Source organism: Pseudoliparis swirei, chromosome 8 (genome assembly GCF_029220125.1).
Source record: "Pseudoliparis swirei isolate HS2019 ecotype Mariana Trench chromosome 8, NWPU_hadal_v1, whole genome shotgun sequence".
In the NCBI taxonomy this organism is placed as follows: Eukaryota; Metazoa; Chordata; class Actinopteri; order Perciformes; family Liparidae; genus Pseudoliparis; species Pseudoliparis swirei.
Window position 1 is genome coordinate 15,626,362 of NC_079395.1, and position 27,204 is coordinate 15,653,565.

Genomic DNA, 27,204 nt, shown 5'->3' on the forward strand with positions numbered 1-27,204 from the left:
CAGGCTGCTTAGAACATACTGCCTCCCATCTGAGGACCTCCACCCAAACGGAGGGTTGTTATATACTCTGACAGAAATATGATGCTTTGAGTCTTTCTCATGTTAAAACATGTAAACCAGGCGGCTCCACCAAACGTGCATTCTCTTTACTGACCAGCAGGGTGCAACAGGAGTCTGATTGTATAGAAGTCTAGAAGAAAATAACCACACTTTTCACTTGATTCATTGCCTCAGTAAACATTGTGAACATGATTGTATGGTCTCAATCGCTAGTTTCAAGTCTTCCTCAATACAGCGTGATGTTCATTCAGTACATTGTGGTCCTTTTAGAGTGAATAGACCATAAAGTGGAGAATGCTTTAGGGCGGGCTGACTGTGATTGACAGGTTAGCTGATAATACCAGAGCCACATTTTCCTCTCTATCGCTCTTCTGCTTTCCAAATATGGTAACTTTGTTTGTGGAAAAACAACATGGCGATGGCCGTAATCCAAGATGACAGAGACAAACCGATGGGTGACGTTGCGATGACCACGTCCACTTCATATATATATATATACAGACTATGATTTAAACATGTTTTTGGAGTAACGCAAATAACCAGTTTAAACCTAAAAATTAGCATTACATGTCCCCTTTAAATGAACGTTTTTCGTCTATTCTTACTTTTAAAGCAACGCTGCAAGGTCAGGCTGGGACAATGATAATCATTTCTTCATGCTTATCAAATGCCATTACACACACCATATATCCTTTTATATGATCTGAGAATGGACTTCCCAGAGAAGGATGTCCACTTCGTCCTTGGTTTAACGGCTCTGTAAGCTGAAGTGGAGTCATTGCCAATTGACAACGTAATGTGCCTGAAGTCTCACATCTCGTGTCGCCCACACAGTGGCGCAGCAGCATGTATGCTTGCAAGGCCGTCCCCCAGATTTCACTGCCGGGTTCTCTGCAAGGAAACGACCCATGAAAAGAGGTGTCGTTTAAGAGTAGAACACATTCAAGTCCTTCAAATCACTCACGACTTCTACGAACCTTCAGGATACGGCGAGCAGCGTTAGGAAGCGCCGGAAACGAGCAATAAGCAATATTTTCACCGTACATATGAGTGTTCCGCTAAACCCATAATATTACGCATATTTTCTTGGAGCTCAGTCTTACATACATTGGGAGTATTTGTTTGGAGCAGTAACTTCTCCTCATATCTAAATACTGTTGACATTTTTATGTGAATAAGAATGAAATGGGAGCAGCAGCATGACAGCAGTCTGCATGCACGACATGCATCTGACTCCATTGAGATGGAAAGATAACGGCGCTATACTTTCTTTCCTGTTGTCTGTTCTCAGCTGTGGTATTTAGCCCGACAACCCCTTCTTTGAAAGCGATTGATATTTTATACATATTTATGATTCCCATGGTGTATCCTTCTTTTCCTGACCTTGGAATCACTCGCTCATCTGCAACGGGTATAGTCTCACACTCACACACACACACACACAGGGCCTTGATCTGAATAACATGTGCAGCCGCAGAGCAGTGGAGCCCTCAAATGTCTATTTCTTCAGTCAAATCCAATTACTTCTTGTTTGACTTTTACAACATGGAAGGAGAACGGTGGGCAGAGATGCATGAGACAGGGAATGATGAACAGATAAAGAGGTAGAATTATATCCAGAGAGGGATAATTAGACAATGACTGTTGCAAAGGGGAAACCTGGAAATGTGCAAAAGGCAGGTAAAAGTGAGATCAGAGGGATACGGATCATTATACAAAGAACAAGGAAAGACTAAGACAGATACAGTTTCAGTGCTGATCAAAGCGCCACTCAGGTTGAATTTTGTAACGTAGAATAGATACATAGCAGCAAAAGGGAGTTCACGATGATAGAGGGGTTGGCACAGATAAAGCGTACAGCCAATGCTATATTTTTTTGAAACACGACACCACTTCCGTGGCCAGTAGATAGTTGTGTCGGCCGCCTGTTTGATCATTCGAGGTCAGGGGGACCCAGTGAGTGCAGTGGCCCCAGTAGTGCAGCGCAACGTGGCAAGAAACTGTAGCTGAGGGAAGCGTTGACCCCCGAAAAAGAGCTCCTCTGAACCGAATTTCAACCATCGTAGGAACATGTTTCCGTCAATCAGATTTTTGAAAAAAAAAATATATTATTGTGGGTGCCATTAATACTGCGGTTGGGGGGAACAAGGGGAAGAGCGGCGGTATGTTCAAATCACTCCATCTCCCCTAAAGATGAATACAACCAGGCTGATGTGCAGCAGGTGAGCAGCTCTGTGAGGCTGTGATGAGATGAAGTGATGCCTTCACCCACATGCTAATGACAGCGTGTTAAAACATGCTAATGTGATAGCGGGTATACTATTTACAATGTTCACCATATTTATGTGATGGAATTCGGTCACCTACATACTCATGACAAATATACAAATATTAAGGGATTGTGCTTGAAACTAATTGTTTCTTGTCTTTTTGAAATAGTTATAATACAAATACATGTTAAAAACGTGCTCCTGTATCCTGTAATATTTGATTTCCTTTAAGTAGTTAAAACTATTTGATTCATGAGGAGCTGTTTTTTAACTTTTGTTCCTCTTCATGCCTCAAACTGAGAACATGTCACAATGTAGTTTTTAATAAGAGCCCTACAACGATTTATGCTTGACAGTAATCTGTCAGACAAAGAACGCACGATTCTACTGGGCTGATCACTGTGATGCAACTTTAGATGAGTCGCTGAGTCGTAGCTTTGACCGTATAGACTTAATCCTGTTGTTTATTGGTTGGACTCATCAGATTACAAATACATACACTGTGGTTCAAATGTACAGGAAGTCATCCATTTTCTCATCACAAACACAGACTGTAACTTCATGTGAAAACGAGTTCATTAAAGACGAAAGCAGCTTCAACACCAACATAAAGGATGTTCAATCTGTGAGTACACACAGATTGAACATGAGGTGGATTTAAGGACCTCAACCGGACTCGTGGAGCTGTGACACTTTGCAGACTTGGTGGAGACCTGGAGTCCAGCTGGATTCTGGATGTGATGACAGACGGGATGAAGTTCAGGACTACAAACTGTTTGTGATGCTGCTGCAGATGAGGACACATCTGGAGCTGCTCACAATCATCACATTGACCCGGGATCATCATTGCTGTACTTAAGAAACAAACTTAACAAGGAGGGTTAAATGATAGCGTGGTAACATTAGCTAACTAGAATGGGCAGTCGGTAGAGCGCATACCTTCACATATCACAAGATTGGGCATTGAATTATGAACATGTTGGCATTAGTTGCATGCCAATTGGACAAAAATGTATCGTGCTATGGTAAAAAAAAGATGTTGACCTTTCCATGACCTTGACCTTGACCTTTGACCCGATTGATCCCAAAATCTAATCAAATGGTCCCCGGATAATAACCAATCATCCCACCAAATTTCATGCGATTCAAGAAGATTTTGACCTGTTCATGACCTTTGACCTTGACCCGATCGATCCCAAAATCTAATCAAATGGTCCCCGGATAATAACCAATCATCCCACCAAATTTCATGCGATTCGGTTCAATACTTTTTGAGTTCTGCGAATAACACGCATACAAATAAATAAATAAATACACAGCGATCAAAACATTACCTTCCGCATTTTCAATGCGAAGGTAATTAGCACTAAACACAGAGTCCAGCCGAGGCTGACGGGACTGGCATAAGATTTTGCCGGAATTTATTCATAAACTGAAATACAGGATCATTCTGGATCTCTTAAAAGACGTGCTGTTACTTGCTCACGTTCATTCATAATTTTACTGGTTCCCCCTCCCCTTTCACAGTTTGTAGTGATACAAAAATGTGACAAGTTGGGAGCTAAACACTGTATTCCCTCTTGCCTAGAGAGAGAGAGAGAGAGAGAGAGAGGTGCAAGACCGGACATCTGCTTCCGGTTCCCCTCCCCTTATGAGTGATTGGGATAAACAATTTTAATCAACCCCTTTAACGTGCATCACTCCGCTCCTCACTGATAATTGTAGTAGACGTTATCAACGTTAGTCGGATTCATCCTCCAGGGAACGTGATCCAGTCAAGAGCCGTTTGATCATTCGGTCTGGAACCAAGTGGTGGAGCGACAGACTCGCCATCCTCGAGTCGCTTGCTCCACGGCTAAAACACCCAGACTAACAAGTGACGGCACGCAGCTTCACACACACACGCGACCGTGTGTCCGTGATGTCGATTGCTCCTTGAGGGACGTGTCATCTGCTGCAGGGCGGTGAGTGGAAGTGCGACACGTCGGTGTGTAGATCTGGAGGAGCGCCAGAGCCTCGTACGGATAGCGCTCTCGGCCTCAGGCCGGCGGTGTCCCGGCCACTTGGGGGTTTCTGTCACCTCTGGTTTCCCACCGACTGCCTTTCTGCACGCGTGTACTAGAGAGGAGCGGAGCACCTTAAAGGGGTTGATTAAAATGGTTGATCCCAATCACTGTTACTCTGGAATGGGAGGGGAACAGGAAGCAGATGTCAGGGGTTGCAAATATCAACAACTCTTTCGCCCTCTCTCTTTATCTGTCTATCTTCCCATATCCAGGCAAGAGGGAATACAGTGTTTAGCTCCCAACTTGTTACATTTTTGTAGCACTACAAACTGGGAAAAGGGGGGGGGGCTCAGTAAAATTATGAATGAACATGAGCAAGTAACAGCACGTCTTTTAAGAGTCTGATGCACTTAATAATTTTAATATGACGAAGTGTGGTTCAAATGACTTATATCTCACCAGTTTAGCCATCATTATAAATGAGTTATAACTCAAATGACTTATTTCTCTTTATCTGCTTCACTTGTAGTCAGAGTGCATTAGCATGCAGGCTATGCTCAGTGCAAAATATTAGTAAATTGTGAATATCTGCATTGCTGGATGTCTTTATCTGCTGGTGTCTGAGGGTTTTATCCCTGCTGAGGAGAGCAACAGGATGCCGAATGAATGCAATATACTGGAGATCCTGTATGTTGATATCATCAGAAATAATTGACTGCTCCGCTGTCCATGTGAACTTCAAAGATGAAGCATAAAAGTCAAAACAGCCCTTGTCTGATTACATCTCTCAATTGCAGTGACACATCTTAAAACTCCTGTGAAGGGAATAGATAAGACAACACGTGAAATTAAGAATGCACGAGACAACAAGCAGAGCGGATGCAGGCTGTCAATGCGAGTGCTGCTTCAGTGTGCTCGGTTCTAACACCTTATGGGGCGGGTTTACATGAAGGCAAATTAAAAATCTGCTACCTCAAGTTTAACTTCATTGAATTGAGAGTTGAATGCATGCACACAAATGTGCATATATGCACCTCTGCTGTTAACAATACAGTTGACAATCAGACACTCACACAGAGGCTGCAAGAGGCTCCAGCTTTGCTTTCACATGTGGATTTATATTCATAACTGCCAACAGTGTGGATTTCTTCGCCCCTCTCCCATCAAATACACGCTCGGCTCTGACTACGATCTAACACTTCTCCCAACTCCGGGAGAAAACTCGCCGGCATCCTTGACACGCTACTCAGCCCCTGCTGTTTTGGATTGACGGTGCCGCGCTGTGACAGAGAGAGCAAGCGAATACTTGCCAGTCAACCGGGCTGAAGAGCAGCAGACAAGTGATTGCACAGTTGACGGAGGTAATTCTGCACAGATGGGGGCTGAAGGGGAGGTGGGTATGGATAAACAACAGAATACACATGCTATACTGGATTGATAAATGCTCTATGACAGCATTCTGTGGTGCGGTGGAAAAGATGCCGTTCCTAATCGGTGAATGACAACGAAGACTTCGGCAGTGGAACTTTTGCAGAGGACGAGATGTATATCAAACTATTCTTTTAATAATGGGAGGACTATCCAAATTAACTGTTTAAATGCCGTGCTGTTATTTTTTTCTGTATAGGTTTTTGCTTTTCAGATATTGAAGATATGACTTGTCAATGGATGCTGGTCGGGTGGATTTAGTCACCTTTTGTTCGAGCCATGCGAGCTGATTCTGCCTGTTTCAGGTTGTGATGCTAAGCTAAGCTACTTCTGTATTTAATGTTGAGATATTGATCTTCTCATGAAGAAAGAAAATCTGCATATTTATTTATCACTAAATTTAAGTTGGGTGTTTTTAACTTTAATACAAGCCCAATTAGAATGAATAAAACAGACCGCTGTATTATTATTTATTATGTTATTGGATATCAGTTTGGATTGGGGTCAAACGGTTTATGACCAAACACAGGGGCTCCTGAAAACAAATGGTGGATATTGAAATACAGAAGAAAATGATACCGGCACAAAGAAACAACCAAGCAGTGTTGTGAGACAATATCATTTTCTGTTGGGCTTCTCCCATGAGTGGAACCCATTTTAAAATCAGATTTCTTCAAGAAATATAGACACCTTAAAATACGTTACAGTGGCTCTCGCTGCTTGAGGATATACTCCTTACTCTCTAATCTCAGCTCCCGTTATTTCACCATTCTCCTTTCGACTGTTGTTCCCGTCTCTGTGGGAGGAATGAATACGGGCCAATCTGCACTGTGTCTCACTGAGTGAATTTTTATGGAGCAAAATAAATATGATCTGCACACTGATGGTGCCACAACAGGTATATTCGTCCATGAAGCACTCCCCAACTCAAGTCTTCTTAAAGCATCAATCTAATCTCCTGTCAACCGCTAGCAGCTCAGATTATCTCACTGAGATCTGAAAGAGACCAGAGGGAGAGAGAGAGAATAGCCGAGATGGGAAAAAAAGAGAGACGAGAGAGATAAAGGGGAAAGAAGAAAACACATCCCAGACTTGTTCAACAGGCAGGTTCAGACACTGCAGCAGAAATAACCCGTTGGAGCGATGGCCATGGTCTCACTTATTGTTCTGTAAAATGAGCCAGTATGTACGGCACAAGGAGACCATCTAGTGGTGATCCTATATATAATATATAATATATATATATATATATATATATATGTATATATAATATATATTTGTATATATATGTATATATACATATGTCTATATTTATATATATATATATATATGTATATGGCATATATATATATATATTTATTTAGATATTAGTTCACCAGTGTTCCGGTCTGGGGCTTTTATTTTGAAGGAGCAGACGGAAAAAGATAAAGTTGCCGTGTTTCTTGTGTTATTAAGTAACATAAAACTCTCAGTTACACTAATTCAGAGAATCGTATCGTACATGTATGCAGGCACGTGCACAGATAGAGCCCTAGTGGTGCTCAAGCTCCAGCCCTTTTGCCCTGGATGAGAAAAGTGCCCTTTTTGCTGGAGCCCACTTTTTTCATTCATCAGTATTGAAGAATAAAAGTTACTCTCTCTGTCATCAAGTCCCCCCAAATGTGTTTTAATATCCGACGGGGCATTTATTTGAGAATTTCGCCCCGACATGCGGCGCTCAGGAGCCCCCCCCCCTCCTCTCCCTCCCCCCGCCGCGCCCCTCCCTCCTCCACTTCCTCCTCCGCGCAGTGCTCCTCGCGCCACCAAGCGGGTGCACCTCCTTCTCCTCTGACCCGCAGCATCAGACACACAGGTCATGACGGTGTTTTGTGATCAACCACAACATTAAGCGCTGCTGAAAACATGACGTCACAACTGGTCCGACGTTTCCTAAAAAAATAAACAAACAAAAACTCACGAAATCCGTGATTTCAAAGCCTCGTCCAGCTGTTTACTGACGTTAGTTATGTTTAGAGAATAGAGAGAGAGAGAGAGGAGAGAGAAAAGAGAGAGAGAGAGGAGAGAGAGAGTGTGGTGGGTAAAATGTTTCAATTTTTATTCTTATTCCGTTATATTTAATAGGGGCTAGTCTAGGATTTGCGTGGCCAGACTGAAAAAAAATCATAAGGCCTCTCTTGTTCAGAGGGCCGGGCCAAATGTGGAGGCGGGCCGTATCCGGCCCGCGGGCCTTAGTTTGAGGACCACTGCTCTTGGCTGTTGTCTATCAATATCGCTCATTTTGAAAATGACGTCAGAGGGCAATACGGATCCGTATCAGACCAGCGAGGAGGGCAATACGTGGCTGGCATGACGACCCATTAGCCAATCAGAACGCTTGTACTGTTGTTGCTATATAATAATTCATCTTTATTCATAAAGAAAATGTAAGCTAGCGGTCTGATGCTGCCAGAGGAAACGCAGGTTGAGGACAGCATCATCAGTGCTGCTGACGCTTCAACTCGGTCACTATTGTTTTTTGGCATTGGGTGCCCTTTTTTTTGGTTTGAGCACCTGCCCCCCAAAATGTCTGTGCACGTGCCTGCATGTATGTGTATATTTATATCGATGTATGTGTGTGTATTTATGTATGTCCATGTGTATATATCAGAGAATCGCCTAGATTTCCTAGAAGTAGGCTTGAGAACAGTGCTGGAGCCTGCTCTGTTTATAGATATTACATTACATGTCATTTAGCTGACGCTTTTAAATGCCACGTTTGTACCTAGATGTGATGATTTCAGAGGCCTGATGGTGTCTTTCGGTAATTAAACTGCAAACAAAATATGCAGATCAACCGAAACAGATGACTAGATCTGAATAAATCCATGCAGTGTGAATTAATAACTGCTTTATCAGTTATCTCTTTCTGTTTCAAATCTCGGAGATGTAACTCGATAGCTAAAGTGTCATCAGATGATTTTACAAGATGAAATTAAAGTCCAAACAGGGGCTCTCTTTGTCTTCAAGTAGGATTCACACAACTTCTGAAAGGTTTTTAAAAAAAAGTCTTCTACCTCTTGTGCTCAAGTCCTCATTTTACTCCAAAGTATACCACGGTGTGTACAGCTCATCAAAATTCAAAAGACATCACCGCGGAGGACGTCCCGCAGCGTTTAAACACGAGGGCCGAGCAGCGGGATGTTGGCGGGGAATGAGACACGGAGCTCGGCGTGGACTCCCGTCTCAGAAGCGCCAAACATCCGGAGCTCACGGCCGGCCCCCTGCTGGCGGGCGGCAGTATGGGCGGGGTTTGATGGCGGGGTGCGCGCGGTTTGGTATCAGGCGTATCCCGGCCTCTGATATGTTGATCTGCAGGAGCACCCACATTACTATGGAGGACTTAAAATGACTTAAGTATAAATAAATAAATGAATGAATGCATGAATAAATACAAGAATAAATAAATAAATGCTTAAATAAATGTATAAATGAATAAATAAATGCTTAAATAAATGTATAAATAAATAAATAAATGTATAAATAAATAAATAAATGTATAAATAAATAAATAAATACAGGAATGAATAAATATAAGTTATAAATCAACAAGACATCATTAAATAAATATATTTCTGCATTTCTGTATTTCTTCATTTATTTATTTCTCTATTTATGTGTCCACACGTATTTCTTCATTTATTTATGTGTGACATTTACGTGTCCGTATATTCAAATGAGCTGGGCGGTCCGAACCTCTGTCTAAAGCATGATTGGTCACAGGAGTGTGATGCACCTGGTGTGTTGTGCTCTACTACTTCTGCCTGGCACATGACGCTGAAGTTGACTCGCTCAGCTCACCGTTAGCAGAAGTTAGCCTCGACAGCTTTTTGACTTCAGCCGTTTATCAATTCCAAGAACACTGAGTACAGACTCGTGTTCTTTTGGAGTCTGGTCTTTGGAGTCTGGTTTTGGGAGTCCAGACTCTCGAGGACGCAGGACGGTCTTTCTGGTCTTGTGACGTCACCACATCAACTGTTCTTGCGCATGAATTTACTCAAATTATTCACTGTAAAATAATTTACAGTGGAGTAGAATGTGTTGCGGTGTTCACTGTTGTTTGGCGTAGGCTACGAATAAACGATAATAAATATACGTCTCGTAGCTTTCCTGACCCAGGGTCGCTACAATATGAAGTTATGAATCTGAACCCTTAGTCAAATTGACAACGTTATCTTTTAGGAAATAATAAACTCGTTGTGCTCTTTAGATCCTCAAAAACCTAATTATATCTCATGTTTAGCCGCTACGGAGACGTCAGAGCCAGCGGAGCATTTCAAAAAGTCCTGCCGAGATCAGGCTTCTCTCGGCGGCCACACAGCGCCCGGCGCCCGGAGCTCAGAGGTCCCGCGAGCAGGACCTCAAATCTCCGTCGCATATCCTTATTAGACTGAATCTCGATAAACCGACCACAGATTTGATGCTTAAACAACTAACTTCTCGGCTGAAAACATCCTTAAATTACATTCCGTGACTCAACAGTAGTATTTAGAATGTACAGACAAGAATGCATAATAAACGCTGTTCGTCTACAGATCCAAGTGCTAGGGATCGATTGCTTCTGTCTTGCTCCCTGACTTGACCAATCCTGTTCAACAATGAGGTTCGGACCGCCCAGCTCATTTGAATATACGGACACGTAAATGTCACACATAAATAAATGAAGAAATACGTGTGGACACATAAATAGAGATATAAATAAATGAAGAAATACAGAAATGTAGAAATACATTTATTTAATGATGTCCTGTTGAGTTATAACTTATATATATTAATTGCTGTATTTATTTCTGTATTTATACATTTATTCTTGTATTTATTTATTTATTTATACATTTATTTAAGCATTTATTCATTTATTCTTGTATTTATTCATGCATTTATTTATTTATTTATTTATACTTAAGTCATTTTGAGTCCTCCATACATTACTCCTCTCCGATTTGACCCAAGTAAATGTACAATAGCAACATGTGGATAATGTATTGTTTTAGTAATCCCATTTTATCACCGAGGTAACACATGGCTCATCTGTCAAAATAAATACTTACACATAATATGTATGTTATACAGGACTGTCTCAGAAAATTAGAATATTGTGATAAAGTTCTTTATTTTCTGTAATGCAATTAAAAAAACAAAAATGTCATGCATTCTGGATTCATTACAAATCAACTGAAATATTGCAAGCCTTTTATTCTTTTAATATTGCTGATTATGGCTTACAGCTTAAGAAAACTCTAAAGTCCTATCTCATAAAATTTTAATATTTCCTCAGACCAAGTAAAAAAAAGATTTATAACAGCTGAGTGTTTGTCAAGGCTCAGGAAACCCTTGCAGGTGTTTCGAGTTAATTAGACAATTCAAGTGATTTGTTTAATACCCTACTAGTATACTTTTTCATGATATTCTAATATTTAGAGATAGGATATTTGAGTTTTCTTAAGCTGTAAGCCATAATCAGCAATAAATCAGAATAAAAGGCTTGCAATATTTCAGTTGATTTGTAATGAATCCAGAATGCATGACATTTTTGTTTTTTTAATTGCATTACAGAAAATAAAGAACTTCATCACAATATTCTAATTTTCTGAGACAGTCCTGTATATGACGTAAGAAGCTATATAACATCGTATTATTCCCTAAATTCAGAATCTCATAGACAAAGTACATATGACTGTATTGGAAACTTGACAACAGAAAGAAAACGCAGGCATTAACATCTGATCAGGTAACAGGGTTCACAAGTATTTTCAAAGCAAGAGCTCCTAGTGTAGAAATGGAATAAAATAATAACAAGTATATTTTCTGGAGTGCAAAAATCACCTGAAAATAAAAAATCGCTGCATTCATCTCAGAACGAGCCGTTTGTACACGGCCGCCTCTACGGTAGCCCAGATGGACAAACCAGACACTGGCTTTAGAAAGGACCGTTAGCGGCTTCACCTTTTTTTCTGTGTGAGTCCGCCACCGTAATTCTTCTACATTCCACAGTCGTTAAAACCAAATACTTTTCTTCAGCTCATTCTAAGAGCCGTCTTTAGAATTTCTCCGTGGTCTTCCCCGACGCTTCCCCGAGCGGTTACTGCCGCTCTGGCTGCTGCACCTCTTTCTCGTTCTTTCTTCTGGGTCAAAATCACAGTCACTGTCAAAATCGTTCGCTCTTCCCCTCGATCTCGCCGTGCTCTTTATCGCCTCCTCTTCCTCCTCTGCCGACTCCACAGACGTGCCGCTGTCACCTGGCTCGGCCTCGCCTCCTCCTCTTTGTTGTGTCCTCTTTGACCTCTGCGCCAGCAGTTTCCCACACTTGGCGTCCGAAGACTTGCCTTCCTCCGAGTTGTCCGGTTCGTGGCGCTTCGGCCTCCCTATGGGCCTGCCCGTGCTTTTCTTTTTCGGTCTATATATAATCCCCCTCTGCGCCTCCTCCTCCTCGGTGTCCCGTTCGTCCTCCACATTGTCGAGCCCCGAATCATCACATCCTCGGCTCTCGTCATCCTGAGCATCGGCAGCATCCCTCGCCCTTTTGCTCACCTTTTTTTTTTTCCGCCCGCGCCCCGAGCCCGAGGAGTGGCACCGCTGGACGTGAGTCTTCAAGCTCACGTTGTGATTGAAGCACTCGTCACAACGCGGACACTTGAAGGGCCTCTCCCCCGTGTGCAGGCGCACGTGGGATTTCAGGTGGCCCGCCTGCTTGAAGCCGCGCTGGCACACCGAACACTTGAAGGGCCGGTCCCCTGTGTGCACGGCCAGGTGTCTCTGGAGGGAGAGGGACCACAGGAAGTCGATCCCGCAGATGGGACATTTCAACTGTAGGGGGCCTCTGTGGTCCTCCAGGTGGAGCCTGCGCTCCTTGTTTGTGGCGAAAGTCTCACAGCAGTCTGGACATTTGTAGGGTTTCCCTTGAGTTGTGTGGATCTGCTCGTGGGTGATCTTGTCCCCCTTCGTCTTGAACGCAGCGTGACAGTATTTGCACTGATACTCGTAGTTCTCGTCGTGGATTCGGCCGTGAGTGATCAGGGCTTTCTCGCTCACGCACCGCTTGCCGCAAATGTTGCAGGAGTAGGGTTTCACTTTGTGCTCGCATGTGTGAGGCCTCCGTTTATTGTAGAGCACGCCGCACTCTGTGCAGAGGCGACTGTGTTTGACAGGAAGCGGAGGATAATCCCCATATTCTTCCTCTTCGTCTTCTCCATCCTCGTCGTCTTCATCCTCGTCGTCCTCCTCCTCCTCTTCATCTTCGGTTTCCTCTTCGGTTTCCTCCTCCGGTTTCTTTATTAGCACTCTCGCATGAGAAGAGCCGTGCCCCGGCTTCCAGTCCTCTTCCAAATCCACGTCCCCCGGATGACTCGACTCATCGATCCGCTCATCGATAACAGCGACAACCTGTGACACAATGACAAGGAAGGGGAGGAGTTACATGTTACGCCTCTACAGCACACTGTCTGGAATATTACAACTAAAACAAAAAGAAGCTGAGTGCTGTGTGTGTTTGGTTTTCTTCTAGATACTTTCTGGGAAGCACAATGCGTACTTCACTGTCTGGACACGTTGTCGTACGTCTGTCTATTAAAGTCCTACCTGTCGGGTCTCTGGAGTTACTTCTCCTACTTCTGTCAGCTGTTGATCCTCAGCGGTTGGGACCCTGGCGTCGACTTGGCTTTTCCATTGGCTTCTGTAGTCACACTGCAGACACTGCTGGTTCAAGACGACGAGCAACCCACAGGTGACCTTCTCCATCTTCACGTTAGAGCCACACCACGGGCACTTGTGGCTGAACAGCTGGAGGAGGCGTCTTTCATTCACAACGTACTTCCCTTTCATCTGCAGGAGTGCAGCTCTAAAAAAAAAAATCACGAATGTAAATGTTGAATGTAAAAACATCAACACGATTCGAAAAGTAGCCAAAGTAAGCAGAGAGTGAAGAGAACGTACTTTTCTCCGATCAAATCAAAATCCATATGTTTTGGTGGCATCTGGCCAGATACCAGAGCACTTGAAGCATCCGTTGAACATGAGATGCCTCCTGGGACGGGGCTTCCTTGGACAGCTGCAAATTAGATTTAAAGAGTGAGAAAGATCCTCCGCTGCCCTTCCTTTTCAATCAACACATTTTAATAATCAAACACTTTTACCCATCGACTCTTCAGAAAAGGCAGTCGGGCCGTCACATGTTTTAAGTTGATCACGCAGACAGGCCACTTCTTTGGTTTCCTCAGGCTCCTACACAAAGTAACAAGAGTAAAAGCGTACAATACATTAAAAACTATCTTAAAAGTACCATATGATGAGGCATGTGAGTTACTAGATTCACCAGCCAGTCATGGCACCTTGTTATTGAGCATACTGCGTGGCAGCACTTTATCAATAAAGGCATAAAGCGACATCCGAGTCAACACACAACAACACAATATATGGATTGCTTGTTTGTGGATCTGCACCGCCTTTGTATTTAGAGAGTAAAAGGTCAGGACGTGACCTCTCCGTTGCAGTGTGTGTTCTGAGTTGTTATGGTGGCTCTGTGTTGCAGCACATTCTCGTCTACTGTTACTTTTAAGTACTTGTACTCCCGACTGCATCCCTCCTCTAATGACTCCTATATCAGACATGCAATAAACACTTGAAGCAGCACATTAAAACGTGTTTCTACATGTCAGCATCAGGTGATGATCAGCATCACGTGTGTACAGCTGTGCAGACTCACCACACGTGCCGGGCTCTCCTCAGCCTCTTCCGGCTGCAGTGATGGGACGGCGCCGGGGTTCAACGTGAGCTGGACCGTCCCCGTCCCCCCTGGATGGGTCGCTGTCCGGTGGTCCAAACAGGCCTCGTTAAAGTGCTCGCTGCAGATGGTGATGTCTGTGCAGGACGACTCTTTAAATCGCTGCTTGTTGACCGCGGCGAGGAACTGGACCCACTCCAGTCTCCTCTCCGGGTCCTCCGGCAACTTGAACCGCCGCGCGCCGCGACATCCCGACTCACACCCGGCGACGGAGCACATGCTGGGGGTCGGGCTGTTCACGGGGATCCGGTCGCCGGTATGAACCCTCTTCAAGAGACGGACCGTCGGGGTCTCACCTCCGACCTCAACCACTGCGCTGAGCTACATTAGCTAGCCGCGGTTGCGACTGTTGTGATGGCGACTCGAGTGGGCGTGGTTTAGTAAGTGGGTGCGCACGGTTTGGGGTAAAGCGTACACCGACAGGCGGAGCTAGCGAATAACGGAGCGTTAGGGGATCTCTGTAAAGACATACACCTGCAGACCAAAGGTGACAGTTACTTAGTTCCTGAAAAAAAGTTGCAGATAAAATTATTGACACCATCTTCAACTAGTGGGCGTGACATACAGACCCGAGGAGGCCATTGAGGTCATATGGATCTTGCATTGTGACTGCAGGGTGTGGGAAGTGGACCAGATACGTGGTGCTGTGGGTCAGCACCACGGGAAGCAAACCGCCCGAGCTTTTGTTTTTATTTCCCTCCCCTCGTACAAAAATATTTCAGAGTCCAAAACAGAATTTAGTCTGATGAGTCTCAAAGTAAACTGCTGGAGAGAGAAAGTGCAGATGCGTTGTGTAGGTCCGGTGGTGTCCCAGCTGGTGGTGCTGTTCGGCTGCAAAAGTGACTTTTGTGATTGTCTAAATGTTCAACAAAGTCCAACATTAAATACAATTTGAAAGACAATACAAATGACTAATGGAAATAGCTGATTCAGTTAAAACAAGTTGTAACCTACAGGTGAAACACACACGAAACCCTCCTGAGTTTCTCAGTCATACATCCATTTGTCTGTGTGTGCGTGTGCGTGTGTGTGCGTGTGTGTGTGTGTGTGTGTGTGTGTGTGTGTGTGTGCAGCTTTGTAAAGCAGTTAACAGATATTATCCCCCCCCCCCCCTTGACAAAGAACGATGAACACATGTTTTCCAGGAGGTGGAGCATTCCGAGCTGTAAGTGTGAATAATCCAAAAGAGTCATTGAATTCTTCTTTTAACTATTTAATGTCTCTCGGCCATTTGTCAGGAAGTCAAAACATAGTCCATTTCTCAACACATTGTGCATCATGTACACGTCCAGTCATACAAGTTCCTTAAATGCCGATGATTGAACAGATGAACAACTTGTTAAGAATTCCAAAAATGTATAATTAGTCTCCACGTAGAGAGTTTGAAGAACAAAACAATCACATGGTCATCTCTGAAACTCCTTGGTATGTTTTTTGGAAACTTTCTTTTCAAAGTCAGTGGACAGCCTGACCTGGCGTTACATCTTATAATACTGGCTTTCCACTGAGGCCCATAGCAGCGACTAGCTCAGTTTCACGTCTGTGGTTTTAAACACAAGGCCCCTTAACAAACAGGAAGTACAGCTTGTGTAGCAGGTGGTGACAAGCGACTCACCTGTGCCCCTCTGGGCATGACCAACGCATCACTAATATCCTAAAAGATGTCGGCCCTCCGACAGGAGAGCGAAATGATTGGGCTTTGTGGATTGACAACCTGAGGATGTCTGCTTCCTGCCTACCTGACACGTTATTCCATGTGTGCATTAATCAGTGCTGCATACATCTGCACTGAGGTCAGTCGATCAATATTTAATCCTCCTCCATTATAGTATCCCTGTGTTTGTTTGTATGTGTGTACATGCTCGTGGTGTGTATACAGGAGCCCGTGTTTAGTCCACAGAGCTCTACGTCGAAGTCTTTGTTCTTAACGAGTGTTTGGCCTTATTCAGAAATAGAGCTTCATCACTTACCATACCGATGTGAGTCGAGGGCAGTCTGCGTACCAATTTTCCTACTTTACCTCGCTTTGATACCATCAATGGCCGACAGCATATTTGCTGAATGTGCGGACGCTTCAGAGGCTGATGCTGGGTAGGAATGTGCTGTTAGACTGTAAACATAAGGAGGGGGCAATACATCCGTCAGTGCACACAAACAGCCAGTGTGAGAAGACCGTCTCCGCAGTTTACACAGCAACAGCCCCGTTGCTTTCATGGTGATCACTGTCAATACGAAGGTCCCGTGTGACGGAGCCCGAGGAAGGAGGGGATCACTGATCCCAAAAAAGTGTCGAGAATTAAATATTCTTGGATGCTTGAGCACAACAGGAATTTGACCTTTGACTCCCTTTTACGTTCTATCCTCCTTCATCATATGAATTCTGTGGGGGGGCACAGAGAGAGAGCTGCGGTCGAAACATGTTAGCTGCCATTCACATTCACGGAGGAATGCTGCCGGGTCTTCACCATGTTGTCAGTCAGTACGTCAGATAAGATTCATAAATAAGATGGATTGCATCGCGCATACCACCGGCTCCCTGTCTGTGTTTTCACATGCGCTGTTTATCTTCTTTTGATATATATCTGATGTGTTTTATCGTATGTGAATACAATATAAAATCACCATCTCTCTGAACTGAAAGCTCCCTCACTGGCGACATCTCAAACCAACATCGGTCTGTTTGTTGAGTTGTGTTGGGTCCAAACATCCCGCATGGGGCAAGGCAGGGCACGTTTATTTGAACAGCCCATTTCAACAACAAGGCGATTCAAAGTGCTTCACTTCAGGTCAAATGACATCATTTAAATACTTTTCTCTTGTATTCTTGTGATGTTTCGATACTCACCTTCGATCCCACTGAGCTTGGATGTGGATGTGCACACGACTTTATGCCCTTGGTGTCTCAACCGGTGTCACACGAAGACATTGGGATGTCGTGCTAAACGGGACTCTGAGTGTTTTACTTCCTTCTCCACGGGGAGGTCAGAGCACCGAATCGGCACCTCTGGAGCTGTCGAGATCCGGTGTCTTGCTCAAGGACACTTCAGCATGGAGGACGCTTGGCAAAGTTAATGGATTGTGAAAACAACAGGGGGGGAAGTATTTTATTGCACAGTGACAAGCACTACCGCCCGAGAGGAATAAAGTAATGTCAAAATCATCCTATTTCTTCTCATCTCAAAACATAAGTAGTTAATGGAATTGATGTCATCTAAAGAAAATAAGAAAATGTTCATTTGCATGTTAAAAAGTATAATCGTCAGAGCTCAAGAGGACATGTGTGTCTGTCTCCTTCAAATTAACTGACACTGTGTCATACATTGTTTCCATCATCCTGTTGTATCTATTGCTGCAGGGTTCCCCCAGAACCCCAATACATTGGTCGTATTTAAAAGCGCCGGTTAAAATAGAAAACAATGACGCAGAGTGATTGGGAACCAACTGGTTGAGCACCTGTGAGCTTCGACAACAAACACACCTCTGTGGTCTGCAGGGGTTGGTAGGATGAGGGTGAATTACGTAATCAATTATTAATCAGCTGATCATTAATTAAGCATTAATAGAGCAGATCTGGGGTTGAACATTGTCAAACAAAATGTCCCGTGTCTCGGGTTTATCCTTTCTATTTGATGCTAATCAGATGATCTGCGGCATCTGTCTAGCCATTTCTAGTTTTCAATATTTGATAAGCCAAACTTTGTTTGTATTACTGTCCTTTAACTGATTTATTGGTAACTTGATAAACCCTTTATTAAGGGTGCCCGTTTTAAAAAGTGATACTGTCGCATTTCATAAATATATTAAACCAAAACAACTAAGATGGCCAAAAGCATTTAGTGGAAAAAAACAAGCAAATATAATAAATGTCGTGTGACGTGTTTTCATTGTAAGAACCCGAACATGGAGCCAAGGAGTCACATGACTCATTGCCCCACACAGCATTTAACATTCAAATGTGTGAAATCATCTCGACCACAGCCACATTTCACACACATGTTACACGCAGAACGATGACTGCCGAGCATTTCAGCGGACCCAGATGACACCAAAGCGTCCATTGTCGTCCTCATTGTCCTGCCCCGCATTATGAAGTCTCATTGTCAGCGCTCCATAACCGCCCTAAACCGGTACAAGTTGACATCTGTGGCACTGTGTGTGTGTGTGTGACAGAAAGATCCATCCTGAAACAGACGCCACATAAAAGAGCGCTCCATTCTCTCATCTTCACATGCCTTGACACTTCTTGAAATAATTCCCAAACACCTCTGGGTGCGATCTCAATCGGAGGGGGGAGGGATTACAGGGTTTAGGAACGCAGCACATGTGAGCAAAGGTTGATGGAGGCTCACAGGAATTTCAAAAGGCCTTCGAGACTAATCTGGGAGAAACCTGTCTTTGTCACTCGTGGGGTTACGTGTCCCGATGAGAATGTGATCTATGTCAAGCACGCTCTTCATGGCCAGAAGAGAACAAGAGAGCAGGCCACCCGAGAAAGTTGAACCCAAAAGAATTCCGCTCTGGTATTCATTAATGAAGAGCACTCGTCTCCGGGCTGCAACAAGAGCCAAGGAATTAGGAGGTATGGTGACAATCTGAGAGGAAACAGGAAGACAACATATGCGAGAATACTTATTTTTAAAAACCGTTATGAGTGTATTTGAAATCATCTTTATGTCGTTTTTTGTGCAAATGAAACAATTCTCAAGTCAACGAGCCAGTTAATGTATATTAGAATGTTTTATTGCTTTATGAAATGTTGCATGAATTCAACTGTAAAAACCTTCATATGGTTTGAAGTTCACAGAAATGTCTGTTTTAAGTCAACACTTGGTTGGTTGTGTACAGCTTGACATGACCGTGATTGTCGGCACATAACTTACAACAAACATACATAAAACTCTTTGGCAGCCGCTCAAAGCACTATCTAAAACAACAATACAAACATCTGTATAAAATATAATAATAATAATAATAATAATTAACCTGTTTGTTAGTTCAAAGCTCACAGTACACAGTACACACTAAACACGGCCTAGTTTTCAACTCGTGTCCCTCGATGGTGAGCCGGCCAGCAGAATCACCACACCAGGAAACTCACACTCACATACCGTAATCACACACACACACACACACATACTTAAAAGAAGGAAAAAGTCACCCCGAAAAGCAAATGATGAAATCAACACCATGATGCAACACCCTACCAAAACAGGACAAACAACACCGCGTCTGTCTCGGTCGGTCTTCTGTGTGTTATGCAACTCATCGTCCACACACACACACACACACCTCCGAGCCGGTGCAGAGCCGGCTGCTCCGGCGCTGGACACGTGGACCGCGACAGCGTTCACATCAGCAGTGTTTCATGTGTTATGAGCTTAAATTATTGAACAAAGGGAAGTCTTCCAAACAGATAAGATCCATGTGATGGGAATGAGGTTACTCGAATCAACGGATTATTTTATTATTTTAGAAAGCGGGGGGAATGGAGGTCACGTAGATGACCTTTTATTGAATATTTATCGAGAAGAGCACGAGGGTTAAGTTAATATTTGGGGAATGTGGAAACCAGGTAAGATAAATATGTAGCTTCTTAATTCACTGGGTTGGGAAAGGAGATGAAGGGGGAGATAAGGGAGGGGGAGCAGCAATTATATATGTTTATATATATATATAAATATAAATATATATACATATATTTATATAAATATTTTGGCATACACTCTCTGTTGCCCTATTACAATCCACAATACTGTCCTCAGTACCTCAGAAGATTCATCTTTTCTCTTCCAGCTGGGCAGACCGCCTGCAGCTGTCCATCTCAGTGAGAGTGAGTCGGAGCCCAGCTCTTATTCTCAAAATGTTAAAGCAGTCCTTTTCTTCTTCTTCTTCGTGCTTTGGCCTCTTTCCACGACATTCTTGCATCTAATATTGTATCCACTCTCTATTCAAAGACTTGCACTCTTCACAGATTCTCAGAATTGTTTTTCCCCTCATTCAAAATCCACCTCTCGGTTCCTTAAATGAAGATTTCCACTGCCTCTGACTCCAGCTCATCCAGGCCTCTGAAGGGGTTTAAGAGCGACTTCTTGGACGCTGCTTTGTCTAGAGGGGGGGAAAGGAGAGAATTAATAAAGATATAAATCCTCTAAGGCTAAAACAGGGGAAGAATGTCCTAGATTCAGCTCAGCTATCAATGACTAAAGGTTAACGGAGATTTTCCACACTCAAACAGATCACTCTATGTAAATATGCTCAGTCAACAGATCCACAGTATTTCCTAACCATGCGCATTCCTCAACGCCTACATTATGAACCATGACCTGGACAGATGGCGTGTGATTGGCTGGTTAGGAGGCGGCTTGGTTAATCAATCTGAGCATCCATGAAGCTGAGGGCCCAAACTCTTCTTTATTAAAAAAAGAGTACTTTAAATACAGTATGTGTGTGTTTAGTGTAGTGGAGTCTGAGCTTGTGAAGGCTTGTTTATTCACGAGTGCAACATATTAATCATTCAAGATTCATACGGAGAGCACTATTGGATGGATTATTGGCCCTCCTAAAACGAACCCTCTCATGCATATTTGATGGGTGTCTCACCGCTGTTGAGCTTCGCTGTGCTGGCAGCCTCCTTGGCTTTCGCCCACTTGAGCCGCCGCTCTAGCGTTCCAGGTTCGGACTGAGTGGAGAACGGACAGGTTGGCGACGTCTGGTCATCTGAGAGTCTCATACCTGAAAGACAAGCGTACCTGTCAGCAGCGGCTCAAACATTCATCCATTACGTGGATTAAAAAGCATACGTGTGTTGGACTGGACGACACCGTGCGTGAGTGTTTAATGTAAGACATGCATTGGGCTGCTTAGCTTCAGTGCCAGCGAAATGTATTATTCATAAGGGCAACATTAGGATCCTCACCACTACTCCTTCCGTTGCTCTTGGCGCTGCCGATGGAGGTGTTGGATGACGCCGGTCGGAGCGGCGCCCCCGCTGTATTCAGGAGGTTCGTGCGGGGGGGGCTTTGTTCGTCCTTCCTCCCTTGGTCCTGATGCAGCCGCTGGTTGAGGATCTTGATCACAGCATCCTTTTCCAAAATCTGAGCGTAAAGAGCGCGGATCCTGCTCTCCATCTCCTGATTCCTGTAGTCAGCAACTGGCAGGTCCTCGTTGAAACTGTTGTTGGAGGAGTGGCACGGCGAGTGGTTAATGATGGTGGTGTCTCTAAAGGAAAAGAGAACAGTTCTGGGTTTGACTTAAATTCAAATGAGCTGGTGGGGGGGGTGGGAAAACATGCGTACGTGGGTCGTCCCGTCAAATGCAAAGCGAAAGCCACCGGTGTTTACCTCTGGGCAGCGGCCGTGGCAGCCACCTCCATTGCAAACTGCCTCATGGTGCTCTCCTCGAGGTACTTCTGCTCCCAGCGCACCATGTCAGCCTCGAGGGCCAGGATTCTCTCCTCGCGCTCCCGCAGGCGCTCATGGAGGGAGCCCATGGTCACTCCTGGTGGCTGGGATTGCCTCTGTGGTGGAGAGAGAGAGGCTTTAAAACAGGTGGCAATGGATAGTAAAACTACTTGAAGGGTGCAGTGCAGACATCCGGCTTTGTGATGGTTGCCTCGGACGGGATGCGTACCTGTTGTGCCCTCAGACTCCTGAGCTCCTGCTCTAGCCGTGTCCTCAGCTTCATCTCCAGGGTCTCCCTCTTCTCACAGGTGGACTGGAGCTGAGCCAGCGCACTCTGAAGTCTCTCCACCTTCTCCACATAAGCCCTCTTTCTCCTCAACTCCTCCTCGAGCTGGCGACCCCGACCGCGAGCCGCGTCCAGGGCCTCCTCCAGCCGCTTCGCCCTCAGGCTCTGCTCCTCCGCTGTGGATCTGAACCGCTCCAGCTCCCGCTCGACGCGCTCCCGCTCGGAGTTCTGCTCCTCGTCTGAAGCGAAGGGGAAAGTAAAAGGTTGGCAGGTTAAGTGCATGTTTTGATGAATGTGGCCGTGATCTAAATAGTAGTTTTGGGCGAGGAGATGAAATCGTTCCAAAAAATGGGCCTGAGGTTCTTCAATACATATAAGCTTCAAGCCATCATGTCTCCCTACTGAGTCCAACCGCAGTAATAAGCACCAGAGTTGCTACATGGTGGCCAGTGTTCTTCATTTAGCAAAGCACTTCTGGAATGCTGAGAGGAAGAAGGAGGAGGAGGAAGGGGGAGAAAGCCGCCCGATCCCTTTGACCCACATAGCGCAGGCCATTCCTCATCAAGGCCATACAAACACCACCACTCTGCTTGAGTCCAGTTCCTTAAACAGACTGCATAAATCACACTAACAACAGGTGGGGGAACCTCATTTCTATCACCTCCACGGCTGCGATTTAGAGTCCGCTCGGTTCCCTTTGCAAAGACGTGCGTGGATTGAATTCCCCATTATTTTTGTTTCCCACCAAATAAGCCGAGGTTATGCAAGAGGCATTCCTGCATGCACGACTCCCTTAGCTACGGAAAAGGGCCCCATGCTACGCTACGATCTGATCCAATCAGGCTTGTTGATTACAAAGGAGGATGCAAACAGAGGGCCAAAGAGAATGACATACTCACTTTGTTCAAGGAGTTTCGCCATGATGTGCTGGTTATGGTCGGCTGCTTCTACTTCTTTTGCAATGTGCGTTCGGGCATTTTCCAAGTTTTCTGTAATGCAGCAAATTTTCTGAATTAGATTACGCCGTGATAATAATAAGTCTGGCTCTGGTGTTCTTGTAGGGTACATAAACGTGTTTTCATGGCAGGAGTTCCTACCTCTCAGGTCTCCGTTGAAGTCCTGCAGCCTCCTGATTTCAGCCACCAGCCTCTTCCTCAGTGCCTGCTCCAGGTTTTCCCTCTTACAGCTGCCCTGCATCAGCGTCTCATAAGCCTCTGAAATACGCTGGATCTCCTGCTCCAACTGAAAAGGGGGAAGAAAAGAAGAGGGGATGGGGGGAAGATTTTGGAGAGCGAGAGGAGCAGAGAAAAGCAGAAGGTGGAGAAGGAGGAATTTTCGGTTAACCTACTTCACATGCCAGGGCGGAGCTGGAATGTTGATTTGTGTTTTTACAGTGCATAGATACATTATGTACGAGAGGGTACACATGCAACTGTGTGTATACAGAACACTCAGTGTGTGTGTGTGTGTGTGTGCAGTATAATTCTGGACAGGAACTCAAGCCCGCACCACTCCCTGTGCGACTGATTTATATCTACATTCCTGAGGGCTGATAGCTCTAGTTCCAGGTGTATGAGCGCACAGGAGCGTGCACGTACGCAACCCACCGCAAATAACAAGTTAACATGCGCACAACGACTAACACACACACACACACACACACAGAGGTCTGGGAAGGTTGCCAGCAGAGGGAAGGTGTGCATGCCTGTGCCTGGGTTGTGGAAACGGCAAAGAGAAACCCACCATTATAGCAGTCACACAGGCATGTTTACTCAGGGCTGCGGCCTGACGGGGAAAACTTTCCAAACCCGGCAATTATAATTCCTTTAGGCTGAGACAAGGCAATGGCCATGTGACATAACTCCAGAAGAGAGAGGAGTGGATTTATTTGCAAAGATTGGCTGAGGTGTCAAATGTCTCTGACGCTGTTGTTCCACGACGTCGATCAAGAAAAGACGCTAATCTCAGGCCTGTATTCATCCATAACAACCAGAGCAGGCTCAGAGAGAAGGTGGAAAAAAAGTGCTGTTTGGTGGAAAAACAAAAGAGACCTTTCACTTTTTTAACAGCAGCCCACCACCTGCCACAGAGCCCCACCCCCATCAGCTGTGTGTGCGGGTCACAGCCAGATCAACTGCTGTCTGACAAGCCCTAGATTACGCTGAACATCTATGGCCTGCCTGGAACTAAACACACACACGAGCACGCACACTCCGGCCTCCACAAGGTCAGCCCCACAATGAAGGGAGTGTATAAACACAGTAGCGGGCTGTGACCTCTGCTTGTGCCTCTGTAGTCTGGAAGGTAGCAGCTGCCGATCTCATCTGCCCCGTCCAGATGAGGGAGTGGGCTTGGAGGTGGACGTCAGGGAGACAAGTGTTGACCGGGCTTGGGTTTCATAGACAGGTGTGGGGATGGAGGACGATTTCTAAATAACTTTGGAGCGTTTCCCTCTGAAATTGAGTCGCGGATGTTGTGACAACCTCTCTTTTTATCTGTTGGGCTTCAATACGTAAAATGAAAGTCCCCTGAATGAAATGGAAAGCTAGCTGGAGTTTTGAGTCCAACGAGACGGATATCCGCTGCTTACCTTCTGAATGCGGCCAGTCTTTTCCCTGTGCGCCTCCAGCTCTTGCCTCAGCCTCTCGTTCTCCATCAGCAGCAGCTCCACCTGGTTGGGCTCCTCCAAGCCAGCAGGTGGCAGGCTGTTGAATGCGCTGTAGCAGGGCACTTCAGCTGGCGGACCCGACTGGACGTACCTACGACACAGACATTGCAGAGTGAAAAAAATCAGAAATTGTGGCCAGCTTCAGCTATTTTAAGAGCAAGGCATCCGAAATATCCCTCGATCCGCATCTACCGAGGAGCAGACGAGCTGACTCCAGAGGATGTGAAGAATGTAAAGGCCTATATGAGGAATATACTTTTGTGAGGGCAACACAAGCATGTGAAACTATCCTGTCCCACGATGCCGAGCATTACAAACACCTGCAGGGCTGGACTTGTTCTCCTCTGAGTATTCCATGAGGCAAATGGGTACGCAGTCCACAGTGTGACTCACATTGATAAGTATGTGTTTACGCATGCGAGACACAATTGACGAGCCCAGGAAGGTGTATGCAAGTCTGGCTCGAGCACAAAAACTACACCGCGAAATATGATGTCATCTTCACATGATTATGACCTTGGAATGTTCGTACCTGAGCTGTTGTGCCTGCACCGGCTCCTGGACCTGATGAGGGATAAATCCGTGGCCCTGGATGGGGGCCGACGAGTACTCTGGAGGCGGGGTGCGCTTGTCCAGGCTCTGCCTTGTGCTCTGGAGGACTTGCGGGGCGTAGTAAGCCAGCTCTGGGTAGCTGTGAGAGATGCTCTTGATGGCCTCTGCTTTAGTAGCTGCATCACTCCTCTCCAGAGATATCTGCATGCAATGCTCACTCAGGGACCGCACGTGGCTGCACTTCAGCTCCATCAGATCTGCCTCTTCGTGGAAGGCCCCCTCGTGCAGGAGTCCTTCGTGGAGCTGCCTGGTGGGGCCTGTGGGGGTCCAGTGGGAGGCCAGATACTGAGAGTGCACCTTGGCCTGCTCATAAGTTGGCAGCTCCTCCCCGTGCAGCTGGCAGAGCTGGTAGCCACTTTCTGAGTGGTGGTAGTCGCCTTGGTGCTCCTGGCCCTGGGGCTCCTGCCTGGCGGAGAGCTGAGGGAACGGAGGGTCCTCCTGGGTGAGACTCTCCAAAGAGGACTGTGGGCTCCTGCCCATGTCGCCTCCGCTGCTGGGTCCACTTCCACTGCCTCCACGCAGGGCCTGCTGCTGGATGGCTAATAAGGTGCGGGTGTCTGTGGGGTTTCCGTAGCGCAGCTGCTCCTGGATGAGCCGGTGCAGGACCGTGCCAGACGGCTCTTCAGTGGACGACATCATGCTTTGCATACGCTGTTATCTTCTCTATGGACGAGTCAGAGTCTTTCTTATTTAGAAAATATTTAAATAAATCGGCTGCCAACCTGGAATAGAGAATAAAGTGCAATCAGTCACATAGTAAATGTCAATATATAAAACAGGAAACAACTGAATCCTGACAAAGTGAAATACATGTGAAAGGCTGTATGAGGCATGTATACAGGGCATGGCAATAACAACAACACCTGCTACACTGACTTCAAGCATCCTTTTTTATATCAAATAAATAACATAACAGCTTGCCAATGTTATGTTTTAGAACGAGTATAATAATGTGAAAACAGTGTAGCCTTGAGTCTAATTCCCCAACAGCGACAACACAGAGATGTGGAGACATTTTTCCACAGCAGGCAAAATAAAAAAATGTATGCGCCAAGAATTCCAATCTCAGGGGGAGCGAAGGCACAAAAGCGCCTCGTTAAACTTCTTCTTCTCATAGCACAGCGCGTCTTATAGCACAGTTTTACTGGTGAAACACACCGCACATCGCGATCAAACAGCCTCACTAGTGTGAACCAGAAGTTACTTCTCTTCCGAGTTTGCGCTCGCGGAGGGAGAGAGAGGGGAAGGGGAAAGAAAAGAGTCTCTTCCTCACCAGCTCACGCGCTCATCGTAACGAAACGTCGCTCTCGATCTGGACGTCAAAAAACCAAACAAAGTCAAAGTAATTCCTCTATTTCCATGAGTCGCTGCGTGTTATGTTGTTGTTTCTTTCCACCGAGTCAAACGCGTCTCGTGTTCCTCCTCGCGCGCTCCTCTCTGGCTGTGAAGTGAGCGCGCACAGAGCGGGCGGCGGCTAATAAGTAACCGAGGAGGGACTGAGGTCGGAATGCCAGGAATGTCAAACACGGGTCCCTCTGGGATCAAAAGCGTAAAACCACACGGGGGAGAGATGGAGAGAGGGAGGGAGGAAGGGGGGGGGGGATTTGAGAATTCCCAATGAGCAGTTAAATGGAGGATATGATATATAGGGCTCCATGT

The 27,204-nt window shown here is 45.3% G+C and overlaps 2 protein-coding genes across 2 annotated transcripts; both read right to left on the reverse strand.

Annotated features, from left to right (window-relative positions):
- Positions 1-11,463: 11,463 nt before the first annotated feature.
- Positions 11,464-15,335, reverse strand: LOC130197970 (zinc finger protein 3 homolog). The gene is made up of 5 exons (XM_056420976.1): positions 14,502-15,335; positions 13,933-14,020; positions 13,733-13,847; positions 13,379-13,637; positions 11,464-13,183 (listed from the first exon to the last, which is right to left on the reverse strand). The coding sequence occupies exons 1-5, from the start codon at positions 14,796-14,798 to the stop codon at positions 11,828-11,830; spliced, it is 2,115 nt and encodes a 704-aa protein (XP_056276951.1). The 5' UTR covers positions 14,799-15,335; the 3' UTR covers positions 11,464-11,827.
- A 3,962-nt stretch (positions 15,336-19,297) lies between these two features.
- LOC130197969 (angiomotin-like 2a) lies at positions 19,298-26,985 on the reverse strand. The gene is made up of 10 exons (XM_056420975.1): positions 26,819-26,985; positions 25,466-26,267; positions 24,856-25,024; positions 23,363-23,507; positions 23,165-23,254; positions 22,209-22,504; positions 21,920-22,095; positions 21,496-21,797; positions 21,180-21,311; positions 19,298-20,684 (listed from the first exon to the last, which is right to left on the reverse strand). Exons 2-10 carry the CDS (start codon positions 26,191-26,193, stop codon positions 20,599-20,601), a joined length of 2,124 nt encoding a protein of 707 aa, XP_056276950.1. The 5' UTR covers positions 26,194-26,267; positions 26,819-26,985; the 3' UTR covers positions 19,298-20,598.
- Positions 26,986-27,204: the final 219 nt, after the last annotated feature.

What these genes read in the sequence shown, in the direction of transcription:
- LOC130197970 (XM_056420976.1), bottom strand. Translation starts at nt 14,798, where the DNA reads ATGTGCTCCGTCGCCGGGTGTGAGTCGGGATGTCGCGGCGCGCGGCGG. An exon ending in CTTTTCTGAAGAGTCGATGG is followed by an intron (nt 13,848 to 13,932) that starts GTAAAAGTGTTT and finishes TCTAATTTGCAG; the next exon opens with CTGTCCAAGGAAGCCCCGTC. An exon ending in TTTGATTTGATCGGAGAAAA is followed by an intron (nt 13,638 to 13,732) that starts GTACGTTCTCTT and finishes TTTTTTTTTTAG; the next exon opens with AGCTGCACTCCTGCAGATGA.
- LOC130197969 (XM_056420975.1), bottom strand. Translation starts at nt 26,193, where the DNA reads ATGCAAAGCATGATGTCGTCCACTGAAGAGCCGTCTGGCACGGTCCTG. An exon ending in CTTCAACGGAGACCTGAGAG is followed by an intron (nt 23,255 to 23,362) that starts GTAGGAACTCCT and finishes GCTGCATTACAG; the next exon opens with AAAACTTGGAAAATGCCCGA. An exon ending in CACAGCGAAGCTCAACAGCG is followed by an intron (nt 20,685 to 21,179) that starts GTGAGACACCCA and finishes CCCCCCCTCTAG; the next exon opens with ACAAAGCAGCGTCCAAGAAG.